General features: G+C 45.6%; 1 protein-coding gene across 9 annotated transcripts in view; it reads left to right on the forward strand.

Moving 5' to 3' along the window:
• The window catches only part of DNM1 (dynamin 1), a gene marked incomplete at its 3' end in the record, with an annotated part of 65819 nt that overhangs the window by 27041 nt on the left and 25835 nt on the right, over positions 1 to 12943 (forward strand). For 7 of the 9 annotated variants that reach the window (XM_082294991.1, XM_082294992.1, XM_082294993.1 and 4 more), the window contains exons 7-13: positions 833 to 975; positions 1055 to 1190; positions 2362 to 2429; positions 3439 to 3577; positions 11460 to 11546; positions 11738 to 11808; positions 12269 to 12320. In XM_082294991.1, the coding sequence (XP_082151117.1) occupies positions 833 to 975; positions 1055 to 1190; positions 2362 to 2429; positions 3439 to 3577; positions 11460 to 11546; positions 11738 to 11808; positions 12269 to 12320 (696 nt within the window). Of the gene's footprint in view, positions 1 to 832; positions 976 to 1054; positions 1191 to 2361; positions 2430 to 3438; positions 3578 to 6654; positions 6794 to 11459; positions 11547 to 11737; positions 11809 to 12268; positions 12321 to 12943 lie in introns of all 9 variants that reach the window. The other 2 variants (XM_082294994.1, XM_082294996.1) reach the window with 1 other exon arrangement.

Here is a 12943-nt window from a genome sequence, read left to right on the forward strand (position 1 = left end):
GGCTGTGAAATACATTGAGGCCAATAATGGAGCTTGCACACCAAAGGCAGAGAGAGCACAGCATTTATCCTTTTGCTTTCAAATTCAATAGTTGGTTCGTGGTATATGCACTATTAGGATGCAAGGTCTTTCTGGATAAGTTAAAAGATACCTTCTAAATTCTTGTGATCTCAGTATTTATGGCATACTAATAGTCATTTCCCATTTATTGAGGCTACCTTATCCCTATTTTTCATACAGTAGCAATTTACTGTTGCTTCCCTCTCTGCTCCCTTGAAATACTCTCTGAAGTGAAGAGGGTCTCTTTCCTGTTTCTCCTTATTCAAATGGTCATCTTTAAACTGGAGTTTCCCGCAGCTGTGCTTTGTGCAAACCCTCTTATTAGAGCCCCATGAGTGATTTTGGCTCCTTCCACCTTGCCTTTTCACCCTTTTTTTTTAAAAAAGGGCTTTACCACCACATTGGGTGTCAATGGTGTGCTAATCTGAAGGCAGAATAGCCTTTACCTCTGTGTAAATAGCAAATGCTAATACTTGTATGTGAAGTTTATTCTTGGGTTTGAATCAGCAGGTTTGTTGGAGGGGAGTTTTGCACCAGACTAGAAGGTAAATGGAAGGTGAAGAGTAGAGGGGGGCAATAGGCAGGAGCTGGGGAGGGGGAATACCTTCAGCTCGTAACTGGTATTTGTCCTGGGGTAGACATTTTGTTAGGACCACACAGAAGAATTGAACACAGAGAGGAGCTTTCATCTGTTTTGTAGTGTGGAGGCAGCAAACTCTTCCCAGTAACTACCTAGAGGTTTACTGTCGTCTTAAACCTTCTTCTTGTGCAGCAATTGACCAACCACATCCGTGACACGCTGCCAGGGCTGCGGAACAAGCTCCAGAGCCAGCTCCTCTCCATTGAGAAGGAGGTGGAGGAGTACAAGAACTTTCGTCCTGATGACCCTGCTCGCAAGACCAAAGCTCTGCTTCAGTAAGTGGCCTCAGTGTCCCTTGCTAGAAAGGACTGCTCAGCGATGAGTTCCACTTCACGCTCTTGGGTTTTCTTTCAGGATGGTCCAGCAGTTTGCTGTGGACTTTGAGAAACGCATTGAAGGCTCTGGAGACCAAATTGACACCTATGAGCTGTCAGGAGGAGCTCGGATCAACCGCATCTTCCATGAGCGTTTCCCCTTTGAACTGGTGAAGGTACTGCTTCCCCATGCTGCTGAGATACGCTTTTTGTTGCCTGTTATCTGTTACTACTTCTGTCTGCCTCCTTACTCCACTTGCTATCTTTCATCAGCAGACTTTCTCTTCAGCTGCTTTGTTTCATGGTTTTCCCTTTTAACACCTTTTTTCACTTGTTTGTCTCCTTTGTTGGGACCTTTCCATAGTGCTGACCCTTCCCTCTGTCCCTGTTCTTGTTACAGAACTTAACTTTCTCTGAACTAAATGACAATATTTCTTTGGCTTTATTCCTAAATGCTAAATTAAGTGTGAAAAATCACTTTAACACAACCAATGGTAAATCAATGACTGAATGCCCTCACAGATATTTCATGTCAAAGCTACTATGACTGAATTTCATATAGAAGGGATGGTGCTGAAACTTGTACTTCCTTGCTCCTGAGTATCAGACTGGACCTAAAGTTGACCTAATAGATACCTAAGAAGCAGGAAGAAGAATTGTAGGTATACCTGGGATCACTTCTGTCTGTCCCCTATCAATGGCCTAGAGGTGGGAATAGTGTAGAAACTGTACTCCCCTCTTGAAAGTGGAAGAGGATTTTTATTGAAAGACATTTTTCTTGGATGGTGAAGTACACTAACCTGATAAAGAGGGATACTGAAAATATATTTTTTAATGTTAGGTGGAACAGATTTGAGAGCCAGATCTTTCTGCTTCATTAGTTTTTGCATTCTGCTTCCTTTTTTTTTGACATTTGATTAAGATGAGGCCATTCTAGTGAAATAAATAGCCTTGCTTGTGTTAGATTTACAATTCACACCAAATGGTTTATCCATTTGTGGTGTTCACTGAAAATGCAACTGCCAAGATCTCATGTTAAATGTTGTGAGGCAAACCAATTTGCTTTAGAAAGCCATCTAGCACTTCAGTGCTTTATCTCAAAGAAGCTCCTTAAGAGCAGCTAGGGCATCTGTAAGTGGAAGCCCTTAGCTGTTCACGTGTGTCCAGGGTGTCCTGCTTTGGCCACAGCAGTTTTATGGCTGGACTCTGTATCCAACGCTTGGGCTAGTATCGCATGTGTCACATGGTAGTGCTGGCATGGGACCTCTTCTCTGCAAAGTCTGCTGCTGTGTCCTGCTATGCAAATCAGTGTCATAAAGTTTCTGATGGAATTCTGTCCTGGTGCAGATGGAGTTTGATGAGAAGGAGCTGCGGCGGGAGATCAGCTACGCCATCAAGAACATCCACGGTATCAGGCACGTATCACACACTAGGCAGAGCTCTGGCTGAAAAGCCTTGTCAATACTTCTAGACCTTCCAAATGGAGTTGAAGACTTCAGAGGTACGGTAGGTCAGCCAAAGGGAGGGATAACCTCTGCCTTGAATCTGGGAGTAGGGACAATCATTCAAGTGAGTTTGCTTTCTTTTCCCATGTGGGAGTCACAGAAGCCTAAAAGGTAAAAGCCTGTGTAACTTGACATCTTTTCCGTCCTTCTTGGGCCTTCACATATGAAAGGGTAGGAAGAGGGATACAACCCCATATTACTGCTTTGTTTAATTAAAACTAAAATGTTGATTTTCACATTAACTAGCAGTTAGTTGTTCAAAACAAGTGTTGGTACAGAGCCTCTCCTCCCCTAGAGATCCGAGGGAGCACTGGTGTGCCCATCACCAGGGTCCCACTGGCCCCACATAGTTAGCAAACAGGTTTGTGTACCCTTCAGTGTGAATGTGAGTTGTCAGAAAGTTCAGCCCTGAGACCCTCAGTTGTGCTGCTCCTGGGAAGGTGCCTGTTGGAGCCCTTCCTGTACACAGGGATGTGTACAAACACTGACCTAGATTTATTTTCATTCCTTTCTCTTGGTCAGTTGCCAGCTGAACTTGATAAAGGGTGTCAGAGGTGTCAGTGTCCTAACTATCAGGAAAATCTTCCAGAGCAGGCCTCATCTCCTGCACAACTCTGAGGTCAAATACACTGAGGAGCCCCTGCCACCCTTAGGCTGAGGTAAAATGGTAACCTGGCCATGGCTGTCCAGCTAAGATCCATTTTGCCCTCAGCACCTCCTTCCTGGGAAGTGCCAAGCATCCCTCATTTTTCATGGACTCCAGTCATGGCTTGTCCAGGGGACATGACACTTTCCAGCCTAAATGTCCCGGGTTTTGGTGATGGCGGTGCCTGCTCCGAGATGTGTGTGTAACGCTGTGACATTCTCCTTGCCCCTTCTCCCCCTCCTGCCTTGTCTTGTCCCCACCCTGGGTGTTTAGAACCGGTCTCTTCACACCTGACATGGCCTTTGAGACCATTGTGAAAAAGCAGGTGAAGAAGATTAAAGAACCTTGCCTGAAATGCGTGGACATGGTCATTTCGGAGTTAATCAATACTGTTAGACAGTGCACCAAGAAGGTAACCAGAGGCAGCATGGAGTTGGCACCTTCCACCCGCTCGCTGGCTGCGGTGCAGCATCGTGACCTGGGCAGGGACTTGCCTGCAGCCACACTTGGTGTTTTCACCACCTCCTCAGCATGACTAGACCTGAGCAGAGCCAGCCTGGAGCGATCCAGCCAACAAGCCAAACAGAAAGGAAGCACTGTGGGATGTGTGCTATGGCCCTGCTCTGTGAATCTTTCAGAGCTGGGATTTAAATTTTGTGCTCTCTGTTCTTGTAGAAGTTAGAGGGTTAAGCTGTTGGGGGATGTATGGGGCTGAAATTCAGAGCTACAGCACTTACGGTTGTGGGCTGTATCTCAAGGAAACGTTGCTGTGGTGTTTGGCTTGGTTTCTGGCTGGTTTGGTCCATATCCTAATCTGGAATGGCAGCACATGGCTGAGAAGAAGCAAGTTAGAAATGTTCATCAGCCTCTGGGGTCCATCTGCTCTCTCCCTCTCAAGAGAGGGCATCAGGCTTTGCCCTTTGGGATCCATACTGGTATTTTTTGGGGTCAGGGGAGGGAACTGCCTTGATTCTGCCCTTTGGATGTGGCAGCTTTTGTTTATGAGGTCGGGGTTGAAAGAGAGCAAGATAAGATGACTCGTGCCATCTTCTCAGCTATGACTTGCTGCTTCAGGTTGGGCTGGGTGCTGGTGAAAAGGCACCTCAGTTAGGATTAGGTGGGCACTGGGAACTGGACTCGCTGCTGGCTATTCAGGTGCAGGTAAATGGGCACTGCAGGGGGTTTCCACAGAGTCTGACCCCCTCTCTGCAAGGGTGGGGACAGGTGCCCAAGTGGTAACACTTGCCATCCCTTGCACAAGTGCCTGGTCCTTAGGGCCAGGAGCCTCAATAGAAGGGCTCAGGTGTGCAGGCACGTGCTTTGCCCCCCAGGACAGACTGGGAGAGCAAAGTGGATGCAGTGAGAGGTTGCTCAGGTTTCTAGAGTGCTGGAGGAGCTTCCTTTTTCTGTCCTGCTATCCTCTCTTGGGGTGTGTGACTGTGGGAAGCACCCAGAAAATTGCCATTAGAGCCTGTTGACAGGTAAGCACAGGCCCTCGGGCTGCCAAGTATCCAGAGTCACCTGCTAACTGGATCAGAAGGGCCCTTCTTTTTCATGCCCTCTGAAGCTTCTTTTGATTTGTTCTCCATCCATCAGTTGCTATTCAAAACTTCCCATTGATTCTTTCCCATTGCATCCTTTCCTTCACTATTTCTTACTTCATTGTTTCTTTTTCATTCCTCTTTTTACTGACAGTTTTAGAATAAACCATCTGTTCCGAAGGCAGCAGTTCCTCAAGTGATCAGGTAGTGAGTACAGCAGGGTGGGAAATACAGGAGGAGAAAAGACCACATGGATGGAGGGGAAATGTCACAGATTCAGGAATAAAGGATTCCATTTCAACTTGGATCCTACTGCTAAGGTGTTCATGGTTGACTTCAGTTCTACTTGTGCTGTGTGTGCTCTAGTAGCCATAGTTACTATTTTGTATATGAAGAAAGAAAATACTGTCATTCAGGTGATACTCAGGTACTGTAGGGGACTAATTTTTTAAAAAAATCAGATTTCCCCCAAAGTCTGGTGGGGGAAACAGCATAACTTGAGCTTAGATGGGCAGCTGGATTAGTAGGAATCCTCTGCTGGGTCAGAGGGTGTGAACTGAACTCTGGAAATGCTCTTGCTTTGCTCAAAAGGGGCATTGTTGGCACCTAGGGAGAGACCCTTGGGTGAATCCACATCCTGTAATATATTCCAACTCTTTGCTGCTTAAAAGGCAGAGTGGTTGTACATCTCATAATATGTGTTGAAGAGTGTTTTAATACTGATGTTGCTTGGGGACTTGCAGGTGTTATCTGCAGAGATGTGGAAGATGAGGTGAAGGAGTAGATACCTGATTTACATGAAGTGGTGGTTATTTATAGCCATCCCAGGATTTGTTGTTAGCTGCAGGCACCCCAGGTGTGGTTATAAACTGCAGCTTTAGAAAAGTAGTATCCCCTTCCCATGCCAAGGGGATGTTATTCCCTGAAAGTACTGGCAAAGCAGTAATGGCCCATGATAAGACAAGTAACTCAGATTGTGTAACAAAGAACATCCTGGTAGAAGCTCTGAAGTGTTAAAAGAAGTGCTGAAAAATTTTTTTGGGTGCAGTAGTCTTGAATTGGATTGATCCTGGCTATATTTTAGTAACTTTAGTTTCTGTGGACTTTCTGTTCTTCCTGAGTGGAGCCACTGAGAACACAGACCACATAATATCAGGGGAAATTAATAGTTCCTTATAAATCACAGCAGGCCTGTGTTGGGTCTGATGCTGCAGGTATAATGGGTGCTTTGTATAGCTATGGATGTCTTGTAGCATGTTTGCATTTTCCTAAATGGGAACATCTGTTCTTACTGAGGAGGTTGATGTTGCAGGGAAGGTGGGTGAGATGAAATATGTTCTGTAAGTGGAGTGGTTTGTCCGAATCCCTGAAACTGAGAGACGCTGGTTCAGTTCTGCCAAAACAAGATACAAGTGATAGACCTCTGCAGGTCTTAGCCCGGCTCCTGTTCAGGCTTCCTGCAGCTGAAATAAGGAAAACTTGAGGGGGAGATAACCATGGCGAGAAGGAAAGGGAAATAAGATAAAGAGATATGAGAAATGGTGAATGTCTAGGAAAAGAGGCAGTGGCTCACTGGCAAGAAGTTTTGTCTTGAAATCCCAAGAAGCTTTCCTTCAGGAAGTGATCACTTGATCCCTGGGGGCTCCATTCACTCATCTTGCTCTTGACAGCTCACCATTTCACTGGCCCAGCTGCTCCTACCTCATTCCCCCTTTGCCACTTCCATTTGCCTGTAGACTCTCCTGATACTTGGCAGTGCACAGGCCCCATAGCAATGCTCACCTGGTTCAGTAAGCTAATGGAATGAACCAAAATCTCACTTCTCATTTTGCCTTGTGTTTTCTCTCTTCTCCCTTTTCCTTCCTTCTTTCTTCCTCCTTCCTGCTCTTTCTCTGCTTTGCTTTCTTCTTCCTCGTTGCTTCCTCCCACCCTTCCCCCTGCCATGCAGAACGGGTCTCTTCACGCCTGACCTCGCTTTTGAAGCCATAGTGAAAAAGCAGGTGCAGAAGTTGAAGGAGCCAAGTCTGAAGTGTGTGGATATGGTAGTGAGTGAGCTCACATCCACCATCAGAAAGTGTAGCGAAAAGGTAAAGAAACAAAAAATCAAAGAAAGGTCAATGCCCACCCCCTTCCCACACACTTCCATGCTGTTTCTCCACACACACACCTGGAACTCCAGCAAATCTCCAGAGAGAAAACTGATATAACGATGCATCTAAAGGAGAGCAGCAACCTGCAGGTACAAGAGCAGTTTAAAGGCAGGCCAAGGGAAGTGGGTGACAACTGATGGGCTCTTTAGCTGAGCAGTGAGCTGGGACCCAGTGGGTTACTCTGGCATAACCTTTTCCTCTGTCCGTATCAGTGTGGATCAAACCCTTTGTAAGACCAGTTTGCTGTGCCATTGCCTGCACATTTGGAACTTCTTACTTGTTATTTCTGGGACCCCCTTAAATCCAGATACCCTAGAAAAAGATAAAAAGCCAGAAAAAGACCTCCTATCCCTGCAGCATTAGTGGTCTGCAGTGAATATTGACCAGTAGCATCTACAAAACAGCAGTTGATGAAAAATTTGAGGTGCAAGATGTTCTGCAAGAGACATTCAGAATTCCAAAAGGCTTTGAGAAAAGCTTTGCCAGGCATTACACTCTCTACATCATTTTCCTGCTGATTTCTCACTCCATGAACTATGCTCAGTGGGAAGTAGTGTGAGGCTTTTCCTTGCATGTGGTGAACCACAGGAGGTGAAGCCTGAGGGCAGCAGCAGGTGGAGAGTGGCAGGGAAGGTGTCAAATACTTACTGGAAGCTGGGGCACGAGTGGCTTTGATTCCCAGGCTGGTTCCCTCCAGGAGAGGGCACTACATGCCTCCTCAAAAAAAAAAGGCAGATGTGGCAATTGGTGTAAAACTTACCAGTGAGGGGCTAGAAACATGTGGCGCAACAGAAGTGTGTTCTGGAAACTGAGTTGGAAAGGACTGTTTCATGGGCTATTTTAGAACTTGGGAATTACAGTTTCCTTCTTCCAGGGTTACAGCCAGACTCACCAGCATTTTGGTGAGCCCTGAATTGGGAAGGAAGGGAAGATAGGAATTGATATGAGTTCAGAGTGAGGGCAAAAGATGAGTTAAAAAGGTCTGGCTCACATTTGGAATGCAGAGCTCATCACCACCTCTGTAAGGACACATCTTTGACATGCCCCAAGCTCTGCCCAGTCTATTTCTTGAGGAGTCCTGGTGTTGCCAGGTTGTGGGGGCTGATGTGGTGAGGCAGAGTAACTCCTTCCCAGCCTATTTCTAATGCTGATTTTTTATTTTGATGGGTGTGATTGCTTGCACTGTGTTCTGTAACTGGCTGGTGACCTCTGCTCTGGTTGGGGAGAGAGAAGGATGATGATAAAAACCCCAAATGTGTTGAATTCTAGTTTCTCTATTGGACCACGTCATTTGAGTGGCTGGATACTGATTTGCTCTGTGGATTTTTAATCCATGATGTGATGGATGACCCTGTGAGGATATGCCAAGGTGATGCAAACTGGGTAATCCTATAAGGAAGGTGATAGTGACACTGCAGGAGACTAATGGCTATGGTTAAAGCCAGAGAGGCCAGGGAGACAGATGTTAGATGTAAAATAACTGCCTGAATGAAAACACGTAGCAATAGTACTGGAAGATAAAAGGAAGACTTTAGTAATGCTTAAAGTCAAATATCTGCATGTAGTGAGAAGGTTAATCTTGCCTGTACCTCGCTCTGAAAGAGGAGAAAGAAAGAAAAGGCCACTTAAGGATTGCAGCCGGACTAAGATGGGTTCTGATGGCATAAGGTAGTAACAGCACAGGGACATCAGTTAATTTGCAATATTTATTTTGCATGTTATAGCTCTAACTGCTTGACATGGACGAGAGCATGTGCTATTAGGGGAAGCATCTGGAAAAGGCTATTTTAGGACTGATGCTAATTGTAAGGTAATACCCAGCCTGCCCTGTTGTGGACTGATGCTGCCTTTCAGATGACAAAAACCTTTAAACTCACCAGAAGTCCTGCAAGGCTTCTGGAAAGGAAGGCTGCTTGGGCTAACACCTCTTGAATTAGCTTAACAGTCCTGTAGCCTTGGTTTGTTGCTGTCCTGAACTGTTGTGTGTTATTGTTTATGTTCTCTCACAATTATTTCATTTCACCCCAGATGGTGAAGAAATCATTGTATGTGCAGCTGATAAAGCTGTGTAGATTGAATATTATGAGACTATCAAAGAACACAGAAGGTGACAAACCCATCTGTGTTCACAGAAGTACAGTTTTCTTGTATGAAAAGTTGACTATTTCTTGACTCTTAGACAAAGTTGAGGGCTGAAGAGGATGGCCGTTAACAGCTGTCCTGTGACTGGCCTGATTCTGAGCTTCTTGCTATTGGAGAGTAGCTCCAAAAGCAGCAGAAAGCTGGTGTAAGCATGCTCCCTTACATTTAGGAGGATAATGTTCTAGCTAGTGTTTTTCCAAAAGCAGGAGCCTTCTGTGCCAGACTGCACTGCAGCGTCTCACAAGTGCAGGAAAGTCTTGCAAGTCAGCAGCCCTTCAGCTGAAGGTTGACCTCTGGTGTGCTGGCAAGGACTCCTAGAATCTGCAAAGAGGGGAACTAAGGAACATTGGGACAATTTGGTTTTCAAAGAGGGCTGTAAGCTTGTATTTTGATTAAACAGGAAAATGATGCTAAAACAGGATCAAACCTCACTTAGCTGGGACACGATCCCAGGCTGACAGACGTTACCCCTCGAAGGGTCGCCTGCTCTCCTGTCTTTCAGAGTTATGGCATTTCTGGGTGCTGTTTGTCCTGCTGGTGATAACTCCTTGCCCCTCTATACCCTGTTGCATGTTCCTTGGTGGTGTGACATCCTATGGCTTGTTTATCTCTTTCCTTGCCCACCCTTGCTGCTCCTGTGCATGCTTGGGGTCAGAAACTCCTGCATGGGGACCAATGCTGCCAATTTATTTTTGCACATGAATGTTGCTGGACAACCTTGTTTCTGAATAAACCACAACTTGTTTTGCACTTTGTGTGCATTTGAACTGGTTGGGACTGGGATGGTGTGGGGAGGTTTGAATGTGGTTTTTGTTTGACTGTGTTTGTTGTTTTTTTTTAATTTGAAGCAAAGAAGCTGAGACTTGCTTAAAGGTTTTCCAACTTCCTATTTTTCTGTTTGACATAACTTGCCCATCTATCCTTTGCCAACCCCCCAAAGAAAACAGGAAGCTTTCCCTGTCTGTTTCTGAAGCAACCAGCTGCCTGAACCAAAAGATCATGGAGAACACCCAGTTTTTGCTGTCAAGACAAGGTGGTACAGGGGAACTAATTCCACTTGTTTTTTCCTGCTTCTGTGGCCTTCAAAAACAAACCACACATTTAAAAATAGTGTCAAATCTGGTCCAAATTCCAGTTCTAGGCTATTGCAACTTGCTTGACTGCAGGGGGGCTTAAAGAGTTTGAAACTGTTTGTAGGCAGATGTTAGGAATATTGGTGGTGGTTAGTGTGGGATCTGGCTTCCAGTAGTGATGCTGCACTTTTTGAGGCTATTCCTTGTAGCATGTTATAATTATGTATACAAAACAAAGGGCAAACCGGTTTCAGAAGAAGCCCTCATAAACTGGGGGAACAAAACAAATGCAGTACAGGTCATGGGCAAATGAGATTTTGTTTTTATGCACCCCCTTGAGCAGGTATAAAAGACTGATATTGGGAAATACTGTTTGCCATCATAGTCAAATTGGAGGTGATACTAAAAAACCGCAGGGAAAATACTTTCACAAGGAATAGGTGAAGTAGGGAAGAAAGGGCTGGATTCTGGATCTAGAGGATTAATTTTATTTGACTGTGTTGGGCTTGACCTGAAATGCAACAGTTGCTGCTGTAGGAATCACTAGAAGTTTATGACTCTAGGCAAGAAGGCAGGTGCTGTGTGAAACCCAGAGGACTTTAAAGGTGCTGATTCTAGAAGTGTAACTCAGGTATTATCTCTGTAGATAATCTTCCTTTGAATCACAGCCACTGAAGTCCTTCTGCTTCTCAGTGTGGGCAGGAAAGTATTCACTCCTCAGTAACGTGGCAAAAAATGTGCTGTAGATGCAATGTGAACATAGATATGTAATCCTGCCCCAACACAGTGGAGAACAGGTAGAAGCAGTTGGATGCCCAGAGCATGGTGTTTCTTGGAGACACGAACCCTTGAGCTGGTCAGATTCTTTGTCTCTGTTTGCAGATGTTGGAGAGAGACAAATGCTTTCACTTAGTCCCTCAGCAAACAGGGACTGAAATCCACTTCACTTCCTATATGACTTAACAGGTTGTAACAACAGGCCATTCATGTGCTTAGCCTACTACAGTGAAATGCTGAACATCTAGAGAAACTACTCACTTAAACAGGAAAAAGCCAACAAGCAAGAAGCAGTGCACTTATATCTGGGATTTGCCAAAAGCCTCATAACAGGAAGAATGTGGTGAGTTTGGACCAGGTCTCTGGTGAGACAGAATGGTTGCTGCAATACTGAAAAGGGCTTTTCTCTAAAGCCCAAAGCAAGCAGAAATTAGCTTTGCCCCCAACAGACCTCCAGGAACTTGGAAAAATCTGTCTGCAAGTCCAGCTTTCTAGATCTTCCCTCAAGAATATCTGATAGCAGGGCATATGTGTGCATGTGTACATGTGGGGGGCTGCAGCCCCCTTTTTACCTCCCTTTCCCATGTGCACGTGTTTCCTGTCTCCTGCAGCTCAGCCAGTACCCTCATCTGCGTGAGGAGATGGAGAGGATTGTCACCACCCACATCCGTGAGAGAGAAGGCAGGACCAAGGATCAGGTGGGGATCAGGAGTGTGTGTTGGGGGGGAAATTGGGTGGGGGACACCTTTTGAAGGTGTCTAAGTCAGAGGGGCCTGAGCCAAGTGGTGTCCGGCAGTAGAGGGGATCAGATGAACAATGTCCAGGGCTCTGTGTGCCCCTGTTAGCAGTGTCAGTCACTAACCTCTTACTCTGTGCCTCTCTTTGGCAGGTCATGCTTCTAATAGACATTGAGCTGGCTTACATGAACACAAACCATGAGGATTTCATTGGCTTTGCCAAGTAAGCATCCACTTCCTATTGCCTCCTCTTCTCCACATATGTTTCCTGTGGCTCTGTCCTGTAGCTGCTCCAGTAGATGGGGTGCAGATGAAGCCCTGGTGCAGATGCTATGATCCCAAGAATGATGCAGCTTCTCAGTATTGTTTTTTCACTGACTCTGGATTGCAAGGCTGGGGAGGAGGCTAGAGATGCATGGAAGGGGGTGTTGCAGTATTAGATTTGTTTCAGAACAAAAAAACGCAGCAGCTATGGAGGGTTAGTGACCCAAATGAGGTTCATGTGGGAGCAAGAAGATGAATAGTCCAGGCTGAGAGAGCAGATGGCAAAAGATTGAGTTATTAAGGCTTGGTAGCTAGTGGTGGGGGGCCCCAACTCACTGTAGCAGCTATCCAAAGGGAGGAGGATTCAGGTGATCAAGAAGAGCCTGAGAAGTTTTGAATGTCTCTGCTGTTGTTCACAGTGCTCAGCAGAGGAGCAGCCAGATGAGCAAGAAGAAGGCAGCTGGTAACCAGGTAGGCCGAGTTCCATCTCCTTCACTGCTGCAAGGAGGATGTGTTTGCTACCTGGAAGCTACCCAGGTGGACTGGATGCAGCACTGCTCTAAGTTGTTTTTTTGTGTTGCCTTTTTTTTTAACCAAACTGTTGATAACTGGAGGATAGTGGTTTAGGCTCCCTGCAGTCAGGAAGAACTGAGCATCTGGCAGCAATGGAGGCAGCTTGATAATCAAGATCTGGTCTCGCTTTTCTGCTAGAAATCCCTATTAATGTTCTGTAAATTCCTGTTTGTTCAGCCCCTTTTCTAACTGTGCCAACTCTCCTGCCAAGGTGAGAGGTACAGAACACTAGGTCTGAAGGGTTACAGAATTGTCCTTTCTAGTTGTCTTTCCCATGAGTGGTATCTACTTTCCAAAAAGAGATTTTGAGAGAATTCATGGACTCTTTTTCTGAAAAACTTCACTGGAAATACATAAATCTCTGTAGAGGTAGATGGAGGGTGATGATAGCCATATGGTTGCAGTGGGTATGTATGAGAACACACCCATGGGAGAAGACAGCAGTGGAGGGGAGGACTTCCCTTAATCCTCCAGGAACTGTGAGGAGTATACACAGAATTAAAAAGAGACTAATGACACTT

This window comes from Coloeus monedula, assembly GCF_965178545.1.
Source record: "Coloeus monedula genome assembly, chromosome: 21".
In the NCBI taxonomy this organism is placed as follows: domain Eukaryota; kingdom Metazoa; phylum Chordata; class Aves; order Passeriformes; family Corvidae; genus Coloeus; species Coloeus monedula.